General features: G+C 42.4%; 1 protein-coding gene across 1 annotated transcript in view; it reads right to left on the bottom strand.

Moving 5' to 3' along the window:
• Positions 1–20,947, bottom strand: part of UXS1 (UDP-glucuronate decarboxylase 1) — a 69,577-nt gene that overhangs the window by 15,051 nt on the left and 33,579 nt on the right. The window contains exons 7-9 of the mRNA XM_080613687.1: positions 20,644–20,748; positions 19,249–19,308; positions 17,119–17,240 (exon numbers count right to left, since the gene is read on the bottom strand). Coding sequence (XP_080469813.1) covers positions 17,119–17,240; positions 19,249–19,308; positions 20,644–20,748 — 287 coding nt within the window. The remainder of the gene's footprint in view (positions 1–17,118; positions 17,241–19,248; positions 19,309–20,643; positions 20,749–20,947) is intronic.

The following is a 20,947-nucleotide window of genomic DNA, read 5'->3' on the forward strand; positions in this document are numbered from 1 at the left end:
AGTTCAGAGCAGTGTGGCGTGCTATAAACAGATAGATGCTACCATCCAAGAGTGATAACCACAAGGCAGGCAGGAAGGTGTCAACTTCAGCTTAGGCCTATGCATCTTCCTCATACTCCCCATCCTCCACTCTCCCAGAAAAAGCCGTCTTTGTATCAGTCGCAGGAAACACTTTTTATCTGAAGCAAACTTTGTGCTTCTGATTCAACTGAAGGAACTGAAGTCATAAAGCACAATGCTCTGGAGTTGCAAACAGCCAGTTATTCCTTTGGAGGATTCACAGAGCATCTTGTATTTTCAATGCCTTTTACTAAGGTATTTTAATAAGGCTTAGACCAATGCTTGCCATTTTCTTGGACAACACGAGTGTGTATGGAAGAAGTGTACTGCTTGTCCATCTGTGCCTGAGGGCTGCAGCTCGTGCACATTCATTCAGGAGAGATCTGGAAACACATTTTTCTTCAAAATAAACATTACTTTACAAGTACAAGAGAAACTTGCAGGAAAATCTGATCGATCTTCTCTCTTGGGTCTCCAAGTGATTCATGAACAAATGAAACCTCGAAGAAGTTTTGTGAAAGCAATATCATTAGCTTTTTACAAATGAGAGAGACAGAAGCAAAAGGCACATTTAACACTTTGGCTATTGGCATTGAGAAATTGGAAACACTAAGTAGTATAGTTAAAGCCCAACACTTCCTAGTATGCAGAAGGCCAAACGACATCCAGTGCTGTTTAACTGCAGGTAAGGTTTTAGTTGCCGCTTTCAAATGTTTATATTTGCAACTAAATTGTAAGCTAACAGTAACCAGAAAGGTAACTATTGTGCCATAGAAAAAGCTACAGTCTTGGGTCTTTGTCACACAAGCAGCTTGCATCTACAACATAGCGAAAAAAATAACCTCTCAACATCCACCTGGCCCTGCTGAGAGGCCTTGAAAGGAGCAGGAGTCCCTTCCCACGCAAAATTCATCAGTTGTGAACATATTCTTTATTTCCCGTTAGCTAAAAAAGCACAGCAATTTAACATGTCAAACATATAATTCCAGCAGCATGAGGCAGAGCCATTCCCAATGCTTTCCAAGTACCTGGAAATACATACTCTGATAGAGTTGCTGCTTCTTTCTTCTTGCCCAGCACTCTATCTTTAAAGGACACTGGCTCCTTCAGGGAGGGAATGTGTTCCATGTGGGTTTTCCAGATATTGCCATTAATAACAAGTACAGAAAATGAGGCACTTGGAAGCTAGTACTCAAGTTAAAAATAGCTCATTAAGCAACGCTGACGAAAAAGCCTCTCTGGTACTACACAAGCTACAGCAGTAGCCTTGTTTTCCAGTACTGGCTGGAAACTAGCAAGGGATCTAGAAAAGAAAAACAACACATTCTCTACAGGCACTTACTCATAGCCACAGTGAATCCAGCATTTCTTCTCCCTTCTATTTATTCCCCTTCCCCCACTGTAATGTTGTCTTTTAAAATGAATAACGTTTTATTTATAGTGTCATCTAGCAAAGCTTTTCTCTGCATCCTACTGCTTTGAAAAATCTGTTTTCTGTGCAGCTGAATTTTCACTTGTGCTTGTAAAAGTGGGATCTGTCTACTTATCAAAAAAAACCCAACCAAAAACCCTCTTCTACAGACAGACTTTGGAGATGACAACTTGAAAATTGTCCTAAGTTTTCTTTTGCCATTTCATGAATATCTCTTTTGAAGTGATCCTTTTATCATGTTGATTAACTTCACTTCTTTTTGTATTAACTGCCTACAAATACTTACGGCACACTCTTACCTATATCCTGTCATTCTGTATACCAAGAAGACGTTAATCATGACTGAACACCTCCACCATAGTCCCACTAGTGAAGCCAGTTACTTCCTCAGATTTGCAGCAGTAAGTCATGTACAATATTTTATTTTACCCTAGAGAAAGAAATACTTCTTTGTCCCACATTTACACTGCTAAACAAAAGATAGCGTGAGAGTAATCCCTAACACTGAGATCAAAAGTGATCAACTGGCTTTTGTCCCCATGGTTTAAGACTATGCCTTCCTATAGCAAATTAATTAGAGCAATTCCTTGAGCAATCAAAAAAAGAGCCTGAAAGCAAGTTAATAAAATGCAGCATTGTGGGCTAGCAAAACACTTCAGCTCACTATTGTTTACCATATGGACATGTTCACAGAGACTCTACCTGTAGAGATGGAGAGAGAAGACAGAAAAGATGCAAGGAATACTTAAAGAATATCTTACACAGATAGCTCCTCTGAATAATACTCATACTATTCTACAGCTGTCAGTCAAAAACTAGCATTGGAAGGGGGCCCCTACAAGGATGCTGGAGAGGGACTCTTCACTAGGGACTGTAGTGATAGGACAAGGGGTAATGGGTTAAAACTTACACAGGGGAAGTTTAGGTTGGATATAAGGAAGAAGTTGTTTACTGTAAGGGTGGTGAGGCACTGGAATGGGTTGCCCAGGGAGGTTGTGAATGCTCCATCCGTGGCAGTGTTCAAGGCCAGGTTGGATGAGGCCTTGGGTGACATGGTTTAGTGTGGGGTGTCCCTGCCCATGGCAGGGAGGTTGGAACTAGTTGATATCAAGGTCCTTTCCAACCCTAACTATTCTATGATTCTATGATTAATTATCCAGTCTCCCCTGGAAAATAAACTTGTCCATGGTCTTCAGCATGATTCTTTGCCACTTAGCTCTACAGGCCCCTGCTTCAGAAGCATCAAGGATGCTATAACATCATCATAATTGGAAAAGACATTTTAATTTTATGAGCCTTTTAGGAGAAGGTATCTCCTCATGTTGACTGTCCCAGGAAACAGACCAAAACAGAATACAACTCAAATGTCAAGAGGTTCTTTTAACTGAAACAGCTCAAACATAAGCTGCAGCTGTAATTCTTAAGGGTATAAGGCAAGATTCCCTTGCTAGTTAACCATGCTTTTTGTAAAGTCTATGGATCTATCCAAACAGCAAGAATGAACTAGATTGCCCTGCATAAAAAAATCAGGAAAGGGAAAGCTGCAATTGTCTCTTCCACAGCAGACAACTGGGTTCAAAATATCTGGCAGGGAAAGTCCAGACAGTCGCATGGATATCACCTTGAGCTGCTAAAAGTCTATCAAATCACAGTGGGATTGAGTGCGCCCTCAGCAAGTTTGCTGATGACACCAAGCTGTGTGGTTCGGTTGATACGCTGGAGGGAAGGGATGTCATCCAGAGGGACCTCGACACGCTTGTGAGGTGGGCTGATGCCAACCTTATGAAGTTTAACCATGCCAAGTGCAAGGTCCTGCACCTGGGTCGCAGCAATCTCAGGCACGGCTACAGGTTGGGCAGAGAAGAGATTCAGAGCAGCCCTGCAGAGAAGGACTTGGGGGTGTTGGTTGATGAAAAAATGAACATGAGATGACTTCAGTGTGTGCTCACAGCCCAGAAGGCCAACCGTATCCTGGGCTGCATCAAGAGGAGCGTGACCAGCAGGTCAAAGGAGGTGATTCTGCCCCTCTACTCTGCTCTCGTGAGACCTCACTTGGAGTATTGTGTGCAGTTCTGGTGTCCTCAACATCAAAAGGACATGGAACTGTTGGAGCAAGTGCAGAGGAGGGCCACGGGGATGATCAGGGGACTGGAGCACCTCCCGTATGAAGACAGGCTGAGAAAGTTGGGGCTGTTCAGCCTGGAGAAGAGAAGGCTGCGTGGAGACCTCATAGCTGCCTTCCAGTATCTGAAGGGGGCCTACAAGGATGCTGGGGATGGACTCTTCATCAGGGACTGTAGTGACAGGACAAGGGGTAACCAGTTAGAACTTAAACCGGGGAACTTCAGATTGGATATAAGGAAGAAATTCTTTACTGTGAGGGTGGTGAGGCACTGGAATGGGTTGCCCAGGGAGGTTGTGAATGCTCCCTCCCTGGCAGTGTTCAAGGCCAGGTTGGATGAGGCCTTGGGTGGCATGGTTTGGTGTGAGGTGTCCCTGCCCATGGCAGGGGGGTTGGAACTAGATGATCTTAAAGTCCTTTCCAACCCTAACTATTCTATGATTCTAAATTATTACGATTGTTGCATGCATCTCTTGCTTTCTTAGTCACTTTTTCACAGATTCACATACTTTCCCATGTGTTTCAGAGATCACCAACTAAATTGCAAAATTGTTCCCAAACCCCTGAATTGTAATCACAGCAAACATACTAGCACAGTATTCACCAATATCCATCTGTGATGTGTTTAGGCTACAATACGCTGAGGCTTGGTCCAAAGTACTATGTACTACCTATTTGTCGTGGTTTAAGCCCAGGCCGTAAATTAGAACCACGCAGTCTACTTCCCCCCCCCCACTCCCCAGAGGGATGGGGAGGAGAATCGAAAGAATGTAACTCCCACGGGTTGAGATAAGAACAGTCCAGTAACTCAGGTATAACACAAATCACTACTGCTGCCACCAATAATAATAATGATAAGAGAAATAACAAGGGAAGAAAATATGATACCGCTCGCCGGAAAAGAGCCCGACCGAAAAGAGGACGTGCCCTTCCGGGTAGCTCCCAGTTACATCCCCGGGCATGACGTGCTGTGGTATGGAATACCTCTTTGGCTAGTTTGGGTCAGGCGTCCTGTCCCTGCTTCCTCCCGGCCCCTCCTCCTCCCTGGCAGAGCATGAGACTCACAAAGTCTTTGGTCAGTCTAAACATCACTGTTATCAGCTTTGTTCCGAGGCTGAAAGTCAAAAACACAGTGCTGCAACAGCTACTAAAAAGGAGAAAAACTGACTGCTACTGCTGAACCCAGGACAGTATCCACCCCTTATTCCATACCATTCACGTCATGCTCAGATCCCACATTTTCCATATACCCTCACTCTCATCTCAGTGCACTGTTATCTTAGTGCACGGACCAATTCCTATAAAGCTACTGAGTCCGTTCGGTTCATGATGTTGGGCTCCATCTCTTGTAACAGTCTTTCAGGGCAGGAGAGGCTGTGTGCAGTGTTGGATCGTTGTCTGCTGATGCTGATCGTTCCTTCACTGTAGAACTCATCCGGTTCTATCAAAGTTCATTCTCTGTTGGGATGATGGTCGGAGGGAAGTCAGGGCCAGTCGCTGGTGCCCTGCAGACTTCTAGTTGATGGCTATAGCAGGCAACAGCATACAATTGAGTTCATTGTCTGTTTTCCCCTAAAATCAAATCCCCTTGAGGTACGCATCGGACTTCCCCATCTTCCTGCATTACCCACCAAGTATATCCAGGTCCCTGAGCAAAAGCAATCCCACGAGTGGGTTTGCCTTTACCTGAAGCAGGAATAACCCAGACTGTCTTCCCCAGCAAATTCTTCACGTGCACCACAGGAACTTTGTCCCCCTCTACAATATGTAAAAGTTCCGACTGGGCTGGGCCAGCCCTGTTGGCAGATCCTCTGGTGTTGACCAATCAGGTGGCCTTTGGTAAGTGTGTATCCCAATGCTTGAAAGTTCCCCCGCCCATTGCTCTCAGTGTAGTTTTTAACAGCCCATTATACCGTTCGATTTTCCCAGAGGCTGGTGCATGGTAGGGGATGTGATATACCCACTCAATGCCATGCTCTTTGGCCCAAGTGTCTATAAGGTTATTCCGGAAATGAGTCCCATTGTCTGATTCAATTCTTTCTGGGGTGCCATGTCGCCACAAAATCTGGTTCTCAAGGCCCAGGATAGTGTTCCGGGCAGTGGCATGGGGCACAGCGTATGTTTCCAGCCATCCGGTGGTTGCTTCCACCATGGTAAGCACATGGCGCTTGCCGTGGCGGGTTGGTGGGAGTGTGATATAATCAATCTGCCAGGCCTCCCCATATTTGTACTTCAGCCATCGTCCTCCATACCAAAGAGGCTTTAACCGTTTGGCTTGTTTAATTGCAGCACATGTTTCACACTCATGAATAACCTGGGCAATAGTGTCCATTGTTAAGTCCACCCCTCGATCACGGGCCCATCTGTATGTTGCATCTCTGCCCTGATGGCCTGAAGTGTCATGGGCCCACCGAGCCAAAAATAATTCACCTTTATGTTGCCAATCTAAGTCCATCTGAGCCACTTCAATCTTAGCAGCTTTATCCACTTGTTGGTTGTTCTGGTGTTCCTCAGTGGCCCGACTCTTGGGTACATGGGCGTCTACATGGCGTACCTTCACCACCAGGTTCTGCACCCGGGCAGCGATATCTTGCCACAGTGCAGCAGCCCAGATGGGTTTACCTCTGCGTTGCCAGTTGCTCTGCTTCCATTGCTGCAACCACCCCCACAGGGCATTTGCCACCATCCATGAGTCAGTATAGAGATAAAGTACTGGCCACTTTTCTCGTTCAGCAATGTCCAAGGCCAGCTGGATGGCTTTCACCTCGGCAAACTGACTCGATTCACCCTCCCCTTCAGCAGTTTCTGCAACTTGTCTTTGAGGACTCCATACAGCTGCCTTCCATCTCCGATGCTTTCCCACAATACGGCAGGACCCATCAGTAAACAAGGCATACTGCTTTTCACTTTCTGACAGTTTATTATATGGTGGGGCCTCTTCAGCACGCATCACCTCCTCCTCTGGTGACATTCCAAAATCTTTGCCCTCTGGCCAGTCCATGATGACTTCTAGAATGCCTGGACGACTGGGATTTCCTATTCGAGCTCGTTGTGTAATTAGTGCAGCCCATTTACTCCATGTCGCATCGGTTGCATGATGTGTAGAGGAGACCCTGCCTTTGAACATCCAGCCCAGAACGGGCAACCGGGGTGCCAGGAGGAGCTGTGCTTCAGTGCCAATCACCTCTGAAGCAGCTCGAACCCCTTCATAGGCTGCCAGTATCTCTTTCTCAGTTGGGGTATAGCTGGCCTCAGATCCTTTGTATCCCCGACTCCAAAAGCCGAGGGGTCGACCTCGAGTCTCCCCTGGAGCTTTCTGCCAGAGGCTCCAGGTAGGACCATTCTCCCCGGCTGCGGTGTACAGTACATTTTTTACATCTGGCCCGTTCCGGACTGGTCCAAGGGCTACTGCATGAACTATCTCACGTTTAATTTGCTCAAAGGCTTGTTGTTGCTCAGGGCCCCATTTAAAATCGTTCTTCTTCCGGGTCACATGATAGAGAGGGCTTACAATCGAACTGTAATTTGGGATGTGCATTCTCCAGAACCCCACAGCACCCAAGAAAGCTTGTGTTTCTTTCTTATTAGTTGGTGGAGACATTGCTGTTATTTTGTTGATCACATCTGTAGGGATCTGGCGACGTCCATCTTGCCATTTTATTCCCAAAAACTGAATCTCCTGTGCAGGTCCCTTGACCTTACTCCGTTTTATGGCAAAACCAGCTTTCAGCAGGATTTGGATTATTTCCCTCCCTTTCTCAAAGACTTCTTCCGCTGTATCACCCCACACAATAATGTCATCAATGTATTGCAGGTGTTCTGGAGCTTGCCCCTGTTCCAGTGCATTCTGGATCAGTCCATGGCAGATGGTAGGGCTGTGTTTCCACCCCTGGGGCAGTCGGTTCCAAGTGTACTGGACGCCCCTCCAAGTAAAAGCAAACTGTGGCCTACACTCTGCTGCCAAAGGAATTGAGAAGAATGCATTGGCAATATCAATCGTGGCATACCACTTGGCTGCCTTTGACTCCAGTTCATACTGAAGGTCTAGCATGTCCGGTACAGCAGCACTCAATGGTGGTGTGACTTCATTCAGGCCACGATAGTCTACTGTTAGTCTCCACTCTCCGTTAGACTTTCGCACTGGCCATATGGGGCTATTAAAGGGTGAGCGGGTCCTGCTGATCACTCCCTGACTCTCCAGACTGCGGATCAGCTTATGGATGGGAATCAGGGAGTCTCGATTGGTGCGATATTGCCGCCGGTGCACTGTTGCGGTCGCGATTGGCACTTGTTGTTCTTCGACCTTCAGCAACCCCACAACAGAAGGATCCTCTGAGAGACCAGGCAAGGTGGACAGCTGCTCATTTTCCTCAGTCTCCAAAGCAGCAATACCAAAAGCCCATCGGTACCCTTTTGGGTCTTTGAAGTACCCTCTCCTGAGGTAATCTATGCCGAGGATGCATGGAGCCTCTGGACCAGTCACAATGGGGTGCTTTTGCCATTTCCTTCCAGTCAGGCTGATCTCAGCCTCCAGTACAGTCAACTCTTGGGATCCTCCTGTCACTCCAGAGATATAGATGGGTTCCACCCCTTGACAGCTTGACGGCATCAGGGTACACTGTGCACCGGTATCTACGAGAGCTTTATACTTCTGTGGGACTGATGTGCCAGGCCATCTGACCCACACAGTCCAGTAAATCCGATTATCCCCTACCTCCACCTGGCTGGAGGCAGGGTCCCTCTAACAGTCATCACAACGTTGGACACCTAAGTCGTATTGAAAGGGATTATTCTTCGTTATCATAGGAGCTGGAGTAAAATCAGCTCTTCCACTCCATCTGGGAACCTGCTCACCAGAGACTGAAGCCGCAGCTCTCATGGGATGATTAGTCTTGACCCTTGTTCCTATTTTCAATTCATGCACCCGTTCCTCCAAAGCTGAAGTAGGTTTTCCATCCCACTTCGTCATGTCTTCTCCATGATCCTGCAGGTAAAACCATAGGGTGGCCCGTGGTGTTTGCCTTCTATATCTTCTGTCTCGAACAATAGGACGTCTTTTGTTAACAGCTGAGACCTGTGTTGGTACACGTGAGGAGCTGGATAAATCAGATAGACCGTCCCTCAATTGTTTGACATCCTGGGACAGTTTTTCCACAGCTGAGATGATGGAAGGGGTGAGATTGTCTTCGAACTCTTGGAGTTTATGAATCATTTCATCCACTGTTGGTGTTACTATGTCACCCCAGGTTACTGTTGCCAATGAATGGGCATATGATGACGGTGCATTCCGTGTAAGTTTTCGCCACATGGGTCGTGTACATTCGACTTCATCTGGGTCTATGGGTATATCTCCGTTATTCGGTTTGATGTGATAAATCATCTCTACGATGGCTGATTCCCTCAGAGACTGGATGCCTTTGTCTAAAGTAGTCCACTTGGCCGAACGACTCGTAACATCGTCCTTGTATGGAAATCTTTCTTTCACAGCTGCCAAGAGCCGCCTCCAAAGACTGAGGGACTTTTTCTCTCTTGCAATTGCTTTGTCAATTCCCCCTTCTCTAGCAAGTGATCCCAGCTGCTTGGCTTCCGTACCTCCTAGTTCGTGACCATCGGCCCCATTGTCCCAGCATCGCAGCAACCAGGTGATGATGTGCTCCCCTGGTTGACGGGTAAAATCTTTTCGCATATTCCGTAGCTCGGTTGAGGTCCGAGGTCGAGAAGTCACCTCTTCTTCTTCTTCTTCATCATGGGATGATGACTCCTGATCAGGTGGTGGCCTGGGTGGTGAATACATTGTTTCTTCATCTTGCTTCACCCTTCTTGCCTCTTTTTTGCTTTTTCTCTTGCGTAGAGGGGCAATCGATATTGGTACGAATTGGTCCTCTGGTTTAGCTGCAGTCATCACTGTGGTTTGAGTAGCAACAGTACTTGTTGCTGGGGGTGGTGTAGCTGCTGTGGTTGGAGCTGGGGTAGCTTCGCTGTCTGTTGCAGTTGAAGTTTGAGTAGCGGCTGTACTTGTCGCTGGCGGTGGTGTAGCTGCTGTGTTTGGAGCTGGGGTAGCTGCACTGTCTGTTGCAGTCGAAGTTTGAGTAGTGGCTGTACTTGTCGCTGGGGGTGGTGTAGCTGCTGTGCTCGGAGCTGGAGTAGCTGCGCTGTCTGTTGCTTCGCCCTCAGATCCAGGGACATTTTTTCCCTTTTGAAGGTGCTGGATAGTGTTGAACAAGGCCCGGTAAGCATAGGCCAAGCCCCAGCACGTTGACATGATTTGTCCCTCTCTGGTATGACCAGGATGACAGCACACCTCATTTAAGTGTTTTACTAATTCTTCTGGATTTTGCAGTTGTTCGGTGGTGAAATTCCAAAACACTGGAGGGGCCCACTGACCTAAATACTTGCCCATACTATCCCACACACCCTGTCACTCATGGCTGTCCAGCCTCGGGGAAAATCTCTCGGTCCCCCTATTTTGTCGTCTAACCCCAGACAAGACCCAAACCCGACTCTGCTTAACTCTTGAGATCAGACGTAATGGTTGTGAACAAAACACACTCTGTATGCGTGCCAACATGGTGACCCCCATCACAATCAGCAAACAGGTCTCAACAATATTAAAAGGCCACTCAAAAACTTCAAAACTCTCAAACTATGCTGTAAACGGTCTGGGAGGGGCACTGGGAGGGTAAAAGAATGTCTCCTTCATAGGTTGACCACCCAGGAAGGAGAAAAAAGATGTATAGTTGCTAAGCATTTGTATTATATACCTCCCAAAGTATAAAGGTGGTGACCACACTGGGAACACAAGCCAGATCAGTTTCATGATCAATCCTTCTATTGTATTACAAGTCATTGCTACAAAATACAACGAGACAACAACCTTAGCCCAAGCCCCACACTTGAAAAACACCAACACAGCAAATACCAGCTCTAAGTAACCTACGGCATATTGAGACTGTGAGATCAAAAACAACAACTTTGAGAGCCAATAAATCAGCATTGTGACGAGTGACTATTAATCTAAAACACTGAATGCTTATCACAAATACGATTAGACACACTCCGGTCAGATCTGTCGTTATCTCAACCCTTCGTGCCCCACGTTGGGCGCCAAAAAGAACTGTCGTGGTTTAAGCCCAGGCCGTAAATTAGAACCACGCAGTCTACTTCCCCCCCCCCACTCCCCAGAGGGATGGGGAGGAGAATCGAAAGAATGTAACTCCCACGGGTTGAGATAAGAACAGTCCAGTAACTCAGGTATAACACAAATCACTACTGCTGCCACCAATAATAATAATGATAAGAGAAATAACAAGGGAAGAAAATATGATACCGCTCGCCGGAAAAGAGCCCGACCGAAAAGAGGACGTGCCCTTCCGGGTAGCTCCCAGTTACATCCCCGGGCATGACGTGCTGTGGTATGGAATACCTCTTTGGCTAGTTTGGGTCAGGCGTCCTGTCCCTGCTTCCTCCCGGCCCCTCCTCCTCCCTGGCAGAGCATGAGACTCACAAAGTCTTTGGTCAGTCTAAACATCACTGTTATCAGCTTTGTTCCGAGGCTGAAAGTCAAAAACACAGTGCTGCAACAGCTACTAAAAAGGAGAAAAACTGACTGCTACTGCTGAACCCAGGACACTATTGCATTAGCAAAATAAGATTTTGGTTACTAATAGGTTTTTAAAACTGTTTTGCAAAAACAGTAAGGCTGAGATCTGAATTTCATGAGCAGTAAAGCCCCTAAACAAGCTAGGAAGGACAAACACAATAACCTGAACTCTTCTTTTGGCATAATTCAAGCCTCTGAACACAAATAAGGCATACCTGCAGTACTCTCATTTTATGACTGAAATATTACCATGCTTACAGTTCAATACTTCCCAGATTAGAGAAGCTACACCTTCTTTTTGAGGTCTCTTCATACCATTATTTATACCTCCCTGCTAAAAATACGTCCTATTTCTAACACTTGCCTCAGTTCACAGACCTCTTGTATGTATTGTACACAGCCAGTGTAAACAGCCACAGGCCTGTTCCACCAGCACACTGACTGTCTGTATTTGTTCAGTCCACGGCTTTGATAATCACTGCAATACAATCTTCTAATCTTGTCTGGGTTTCAAGGTTATTTTGCAATTGTTAACAGTACAGCACATACAGAAACAGTGAAGATACTAGATCATTAGCAACACTATTGTGTCTGAATCTGGGTCTGAAGATCCAACACTTTTGTTGTGCTTTATTTTCATATAATTTAGAAACTGCTGCTCCACTGCCAGGATAAAAAAGCCTTATATTATATCCATGCTATGTTTATATTAGCAAGTTCTGACAACTCAGGTAAAACAATACTATTTAGAAACAGATACTTAAATAATGAAACTCCAATTACAGAAGGACTCCTATTACTAATGATCCAGTAAAACATCAGTTTGCATTTTCAGAATACCGTCTCAGTTACTGCAGTGTTCTCTGCTTTTCACCTCAATTACTCTAAGTGAATGTTACCAACAGGTAACTTTGGAAAACTATGCTACTTCTGCATTTGTACAGGACCAAACACAACGGTCTGGTTCACGTACAGAGCTCCTACACAGCAAAATAAATTTTAACAGCTCTAATAACTCATTAGAAAGTGTGCAGAACTGTTAGTCCAATAGTGCAGAGAAAACATACCAGCAGATTTTAGAAAAAGGCAGGACTACCAGAAGGACTGTACAAGGGTAACTGGAACAAGCCAGTTTCAAAAGCTTAGCATTATTTAATTCTTAAATTATTAGGATTTAACTTTATTGACCTATGGTGAAGGATTTTTATCTGTGGTTTCTTTTTTCCAAAGTATAAAAGCCTATTTGTGAACCATGCAGTTACAATGGTTGAAAGCAGCACTGTTTCCCCTCCCAAAGTGGAACCAGCTAATCAAGAACATAAAAGCAACTAACCACAAACAGTACTTGAAATTTTCAATGGAACTGTCACACTTATTGAGAACGTTAATATAATTATGAGTGTGTGACCTCAGACTTTGCAGGGGAAAGGAACTGTGGACAACTCTGTTCTCTCTAAATTTCCCTGACTTTGTATATAACAACTCAGATGGGACACTGGTTGTGGTGCTGCACTTCAAGGGTGTCAATGCCCTCTCAGTCAGCAGTGAGAGGGTCTGCAGCATCTCAACTCTACCTTACAGGCAGTGCCCATGGTTGCTGATTGCCTGCAGCATCTTACAGACTCCCCTTTCCACCCTTTGGTTTGCTAATATTCCTGGATATGAAAACCCTCTGCATGGCTTCTAAAAAGCTAGAGGGTTCCATGACAGCTCTTATCACTATAATTTAGCTGTGGCTTGGTACACATCCAACAGTAATTACCATCTGTGTCATTAAAGGACTGTTGTCTAGGCTTTTGACTGTTGCCCTGAGGAGATGCAATGCTTCCTCTTCTCCTCCTGTGCTGTCAAACCCACAAACAATTCAATTCCATTCTTCCACAAAAAACATCAATTCTGCAGCTTTTCTTAAGCAAAGTGCTAGCAAACTTCATGTGACAACAACAAAAAATAGTGCTGAGTGCTTAAAAATACTCTTATGTTGAATATCAAGGAAAGAAAACAACAAGCAATGATTAGGGAATACAGGATAAACTCCTTCAAGACGTTAAAGCAAATGGCTTTAATTCAACATAGCTATATGCTATCTTATTACTCAATACCTATCTCGTTATTCACTATTCAATGCCTTTTCAGTTGCAATTTAATCAACAGTTTTCATTATCCATACATTTACATCAAGGCTTTTTATGATTGCTGAAACCAACTCAATTTGTGAATTAAAGATTAAGAGGAAAGTACAAGTTAATATAGAACAGAAAATCACCCTTGTGTTGCAGTTGCAATGCACTTCTATATTTAACAATTCAGCATCAGTTTGCATGTGTTAATCTCTCATACTAATATAATATACTTCACTTTTAATGTGTTAGAGGTTCTTACCTATTAAGATTTTTTGGCACCTTGAACCTTCAGAGTCCTGGTTACAAAACATTCTATAATGCAGACCATAACACCTGTCCACTAAAAGAAGGTTATAATTAACATTTGATTGTGATAGCTCGAGTCACTTCATTATGCTTGTATTCGGTGGATACTTAATTGGAAGATCTAAGCCATTCTAAGGCAATTTGAAAACTATCACATATACAACTAAGCCCATTTGCTACCACTGACGCTTGCAGAGCACACAGTTGATATGAAAAAAAGAGGAAGAAAATGGAAGGACATGAACAATTTCCCTGTAACAGTCCATGGTGACCTGAAGCGTTGCTTCAGCTCTGGGGAACTTCCTTACAGATCAATGGTATAAGAAATTAAAAGTAGTTCACAAAACACCCTTTATATGCTAAACATTTAAAGTGCTGTGTATTTGTATTTACAACACACCTAAGTAAACGTACCAGATCCCTGCCATGAAGGAAACGTCAGATTCTGACTAGTATTTAAATCAAGCCAGAGATGGAGGGTACATGAATATTCTGCTTTCCAGGTAGCTCCATAATTCCAACCACAATTTTAACGAAAGTTAAATGTATACTGAATGGCAACTCATGAACAAGGCACAAAATCCACATTGCAGAACTATGTGCTGAAACTCCCCTCCTACCTTTTATCCTCTCCATCACACACCCCCCATTTCCTCCACCTGGATGTGTCCAGGAAGACTTTACTTGCATTTGGAAAATGCTATTCGTTTTGGAAAATGATGGTATTACCTTATCTAGTAAAACAGAAGTTCTATGGAGGAGAAAAATTACTAGCTGTGCGATCATATCACATCTTTAGCAAGTCACTCACACATATGTATATGAAGTTTATGCAAAAAATGTCCTTCAGGAGGACAGGGAAAGATAGGCAGAATAGTAATAAAGATAAGAGTACTGAAAGAAGAAAGCAAACAGATTGACAAGCTGTTATTATAAGAGCGTTTCAAAACTATGCCTTGCATCTTGTTAAAATATAGTTTTGCATTGAGTAGCAAAGTTTTGCATTTGAATTAAGGCACTGAGTGAACTGAAAATGGCCTTCCAGGAGGGAGTGCTTAGCAAGCACTGAAAAAGAGATGAAGACAAGGGAATCATGAATAGGTATGAATCAGAGGATGTAACTCTGTTCCTAGATGAACAAGGCAAGGAACTAAAGCAGCCTGCAGCTTGAGAAAAGTTCCAGAAGGAGGTAATTCCATTCACATTAAGGAACATGCTCACTTATGCTCCCCCGTGAATTTATGGAGGGAGAGCTGTTCTCAGCAGCCTGTAGCAAATATCTCTCTCAAACCACACATTCAGGTGCCTCACATGGCATGATGTGAACTTGTGTATGTGCTTTGAATTTATGAGCCCTGCTTTTCTTCAGCAAATATTTCACTCCCCGCCTCTCATTTCAAGCAGATGCCTATATAGTACTGAATGCTACTACTGCCCTTGGACTCTTTGATAAGGAAGTACTGCTGGGCTTGTTTAAAGACAGCAGTGTAAAGAGGAGATGAAGTCAAGAAATACTTAATTCATAGGGTCAAAATAAGTGAACAAAACGATGCTGCCAGCAGAAAAGAGTGCACCAGAAATGTCTTGGTTAGAAAAGCTACTGAGGAATTCTAACAACTGTGAATAAAGAGTCATCTTTGACTAGATTCAAGAACTGTTCTGATTCAAGCAGCCTGCCTGGAAATATAATACAGAAGTCAATTTTTATTTTATATTTTTTTGGAAGATGATTAGGTATTTAAGGTACCTAGGAATGTGTGTGATGATTGAAATCTTTTGAAGAAATGACAACAAAAAGCAGAGAGAAGTTTGCTTGTTTCTTCTTTTTTTGAAGCTGAGAATATCCTGGAAATATTTTCGAATGAAATCATGTAAATCCAATTAGTTTGGGATAGGTCACTCCTATCTGAAAATCCCCTTAAAAGCGTAATACTTATTTTCACAGAAGTCAGACCTTTCCTCCTAAAGTTTCCTCCATTAATAACAGTGTATCATCTAAACTGAGAAAAAAGAAAAAAAAAAAATCCCCAAAACGAGCTCAACAGTGTTTCAGAATATATATGAATAGGGGACATGCTTGGGTAAACTTCACTAACCCATAATGAAGTACAAGAAATACCTCAGAGCTGCCCCTAAGACAGATAGCTCATTCGCATCACGAGTTTTCACTTAATGTATGTGTGCACCACAGTTCCACCTTACAAACCTTCAGTGTCCTCCGTAAATCCTGCATAAAATTTATGGTATAGTATCATGACTCATCTTGTGGCTTTAAGATACAGTCCATGATTTTCAAAATGACCTACAGTCTTGCCTCTCTAAAATAATACTGCAGTGTGTACCATTAACTTGGAAAAAAATACACCCTATAGCACAATAATGTCTCATAAAAACTACAGTATTCAGACCTATGAGGAATATTTTGCTACAGTGAAGTACAGAAGACATCATCCTGAACAAAAGCAGTGCCACCATGCTGGACCTTAAACGATTTAAAAGAGAGCAAAGGAGACACAAACCTCTGCCTTCTCTGTCTGGCAGAAGAGAAGAGAAACTTTACTACCACCTCTGTACTAAAGTACTATCCTTACAGTCTTAACAGTTAAATTGAATTCTATATTCAAGGTTCTTAAAAGCACTTAGTATTCCATCATTTCTATTCTACAGAATATACTACATTTGATTAGTATCTTTGTACATTAAGGTTACAAACACTGAGAAACAGTGATACAACTTTCTTTAGTGTGACACACAGAGACAGCAATTAAATAAGACTCACATACAGGTAAAGAGTGGATGCCAGGTTAATTAGTGATGAGATTGTACTTGTTGATTATGAAACCCAGAGAAATTGGCATGTATAATTTCACAAATATTTTAAACTGTATTTCTACCTGAGATTACTGTATTTGTCTGAAAAAGTACATTATATAGCTAAGTATTCATATCTTCCATTAAGGTCTGTATTTATCCTTACATAATTTAAAAACATTTCTAAGGTAATATAAAATATTTTGCTCCTATATAGGTACTCACTGAAGAAGTTCCTAATTGTTACTTGTATATTCTGATTTTAATTATGCCATTAAGCATCCTATATTTATCAGTAACAGCCCTATTCAGCAAAGCACTTCTCAGCACTGGTCCAACTTAAAACAACTTCTCTAGCTCCCAAAATTAGCAAGGTCACCTCAGTTTAACCTGTCTAAAAACTATTTATGATACTGAAAGATACATCTAATAAGAAGACTAAAGCACACTTTCTTGTAGAACACTGCTCATCTGAAAAAAACACAATAGATGCATGCTATAAAACTTTTGCATTAAACAGATTTTGCAACTACAGTATGAATGCTCCTACTCAAGACATTCTTGTTTCCCCTCTTACACCTAAAATGCACATATTCCAGTTTTACCATACGTTTAGCCTTCATTAATTACAGAAAATCCATTGAATCTCATACAAGTTTAATACCTGCTTCATGTATGCATAGCACATGGTCTCTGCAACCCTCTTTCCTTCATCATAGCAGGCTCTTGGACCTATTGGATTCACATGGCCCCAGTAATCCTCATTTTGAGGGTGAACTTCAGGATCTATGGGAAAAAATAAAATGACCTTCTAGCAAAAAGGTGACTATATATAATCTTCCAGTAGATCATTCAACAGCTTCTCTCTGAACTATGTATTTAAAAAAATAATATGTTTCAACACCATTCCTTTAAAGCATAGTCACTGGAAGCATGAAAGTGACACTTAAAGAAGATGTGGCAAGCAAGGTAACTGAATAAAAGCAAACAACAGCCATCACCTGCTTTCCCCAAAAGAGTGTGTGAACAGATGATTAAATTCAACTCCTCTGCAAAAACGGACAATTTCAAGAACACAAATATGACTCTTATCTAATGTAATCCAGAAGAAATATTACAGGTTATGTAGGCAGCATTTTTTACTGTATTTGGAAAAAACTGTAAAGCATTTTCAAGTTTTATAAAACAAGAAACAAGGAAAGAAAAACAGAAAAAAAGAAGTACTGCATTTCTTAAAGAATAAAGCAATGTACCACAATGTACTTGCTATATTTCTTATGGTTTATCCTAAGCATACGCTGTTTAGAGACATGATTACAGATGAATTCTGGCTGAGAGCCACAGAGCAATGGTAAATGCAGAGAAGTTTTATGTGATTATAAAAGCATATAACATTCTTAATAGGGTCCCAAAAGGTGTTGTAATCTGGAAGCCACTTCAGTTTCTGTCTCCTTTCTGGCAAAGGCAGCTCTATGAAGCACATGGAAACTGTCTATACAACACTGCTTTGAGAACTCCTGTGGAAACAGCTAATGTATTTTCTTACTCTATTTTCTGTCCTTCATTTCTCAGCAAAATTACTTTGCCCTTTTAGTCAGAGTATAATGTAAGCAGACTTGCCCTGCTACACTGGATTTACTGACACAACAAAGCCTGATAATGGAAATTTCCAGGTTTCCACTTCAGCAGACAGATTGCAGCAGAGCAACTCCAAAACTCAAGCTGTTTTTTGCCTGTTGGTCCCCTGTTCCAGAATGGAGTTTGCCCACAGAGGAGTCCTTGGATATACCATTTTATTCTGTGGAGCCTGACTATGGATAATCAAGGCAAAGAAGGCAGCAGGAATGCTGCACAGGCTCAAGCTGCTTCTTTGGTTGGCTGGTCATCTTGGTCATCTCTTGCTTGGGTATTTGTTTTCAATCTTCTTGACTGAAGTTAATCCACCAAAAATACATTCCTTGAGGTATGTTCTTTGCCCTTCCCCACTTTCTCCTCACAAAGCTTTGTGTTTTGGTACAAAGATCAATATTTTTTTGTTTGCTTGGATGCCTTTTAAAGACTAGAGTCTTGCAACTACTGATGTTGAGCTGGTGGACTCTGCCTGCATACCTCCATTAATCTTGCAAAACTGCTGTTATCAATTAGGCAAGAGTTCACACAGCAGGAAGTTTCTCTAGTAGGCACATGGTCTGTTACAAGCCCCAGGGAAGTTCTTCAGATTCTTCCTGCACCCAGCTAGCAGTTCTGTCAGTCATTTTCTCATTACTTCACTTCTTACTAACAGTAAAAGATGTAAAGATATGGTAGTATTGCTGAATATTACACTTTAAAAGACACCACAAGAGCCTGCATGCACAATCACTATTTTCTTGGCTAGGAGGTTATGTCCTTATCTCTTTACACACCAGAGTGATTGCTAAATTGTAACAATTCAGTTCATAAATGAATGGAGAGATGCAGATTTACTAATGAAATTCTCTTTCTTCACAGGTTTTAATTATGGCATACTGATATTAATTAAGAGTTCAACACTCAGAATTCCCCACAAGCCCTTTGAAAAAACCAAAGACATAGGAGTTATATACAACAGTCCAAGTCTACTTCCACCACTCTGACTAGAGATTTAATGCAAGTACTGATGTCTACATTTTAAACTGTCAAAGTACACCTGATAAAGAAATCAAGCTAAGACAGTGATGAAAATTTATCACTTTATCATCTGACAAATGGTTTGTAAATACCCTTTTACACAGTCACATTTCAGGAGCTCTAAACACTCTTTTATCCTTCTTACCTCCATATACCTCTGATGTAGAGGCCAGCAGCAGCCGTGCTCCAACACGTTTAGCTAACCCTAAATTTTGGGCAACAGGGAAAGAACAACATAATTAGAACAAGTGCAGGAATTTTTCAGTCATGTTAACTGCCTTCATGTAATCCTGTTTTACATATTTTTAAAGAGAATTTGATTTCTCTCACTAGATAAATCTACCTGGAAATCACATCCACAGCTCCCACTCCAAAGCTAAGAAACCTGAGAAACAGCAGAGCAGCACCCAGAATGAGATGTGTTTACTTCTGGGACTAAGTTACAGTGAACCAAGATCCAAGGACTTAATATATCACACCCTAAATAAAGGCTAAGGAAGCATAAATCATTCCAGTTAGGAAATCAGGATCTTAAAACCATCAGAATATATTATGATAACCAACACTTAAAGATAAGCTACATAAAGAAAATGATACTGAATAGCATATTACAGGACAAAAATCAATCATTTTCCTTTTTTTATGCCCCTTTAAACTGCCTGGATAATCCTACCCATCACTCGAGATTATTCTGCACTCCATTTCTGGCCTTCAAGTTGGCATGGCCAACCAAAGAAATCTCTCACCTATGCTGTACAACTATCTGGTACCTCAATAGTTTCTAACTCAATTCTCTGAATTGTACTCAGTAGAGTACCACTCAAATGAGAAACTCAGCTGACCTAATGCCTAGGCATTTTTTGCCTCATAACAACTCTCAGGCTCACCAACAGCCAGTTTCAGGATATGCCAAATGGATCAAAGATAGGGGAAAAAAAGTAGCGAAGACTTGAAGAATTCTTTTCATAGGCCCATCCCCAGCATTCAAACCAATAGACAAAGCTGAAAATGCTGCCTTGAATTTACCTAGCACAAAGCCAGACATTATACATTCTTGCAGAATTTGCCAGCCAAGGCATGAACAAGAGGGTACAGTAATCTTGATGTTCAGGGTTTACAGAGCCAATGCTGCTCGACCTAGTTCAATGTTCGCTGTGACGGACAGAGTCACTCATGGTAAATGTGGTAATGTTCCACTTTTGCAAAGTGAGAAGTGCTGTCGTGAGCACAACTTTGCTATAAAAATCCCATGTTTTTACTTGTTCCTATGACTTATATAATTACAGCACACTCCATAGCCAAGTTACAGGCATGAAGTTCTTTTTTTTTGACAGCCAAGCTTGCATGTTGTCAGAGTTCATCTGTAGATATATTTAAAGAAGTACAAAAGTCTACAAAGAGAGACACCCCCTGCCTTATATTTCTTACAGAACCAATTTTTTGAAATGTACAACTCACATGTGCCATCCTCCCCTCTCCTCAGTAACTCTGTCCAGGTTATATTATGTCTAACCAAGTAAGGAAAAAGATTTCCACTTACCCAACATGTTTAATGTTCCAATAGTGTTGGTCTTCAATGTTTTTATAGGATTATACATGTAATTTGGAGGAGAAGCAGGAGATGCTAGATGATAGATCTGGTCCACTACAGAAAACCAGGGGGGAAGAAATTGTTATTATTTTCCCATGGAATATATTAAATGAGAAAGTATTATAATTGAGAAACAAGTACTTCCTTTTGCATTTCCTAGCATCAGAACTCAGAACTTCCTGTATTGCTACCTATGGATGTAACATGAATCAAAGTTAGCAAGAACTACTAAAAAAAAAAACCAAACAAAAAA

The sequence above is a fragment of the Psittacula echo genome (assembly GCF_963264785.1).
Source record: "Psittacula echo genome assembly, chromosome: 3".
In the NCBI taxonomy this organism is placed as follows: domain Eukaryota; kingdom Metazoa; phylum Chordata; class Aves; order Psittaciformes; family Psittacidae; genus Psittacula; species Psittacula echo.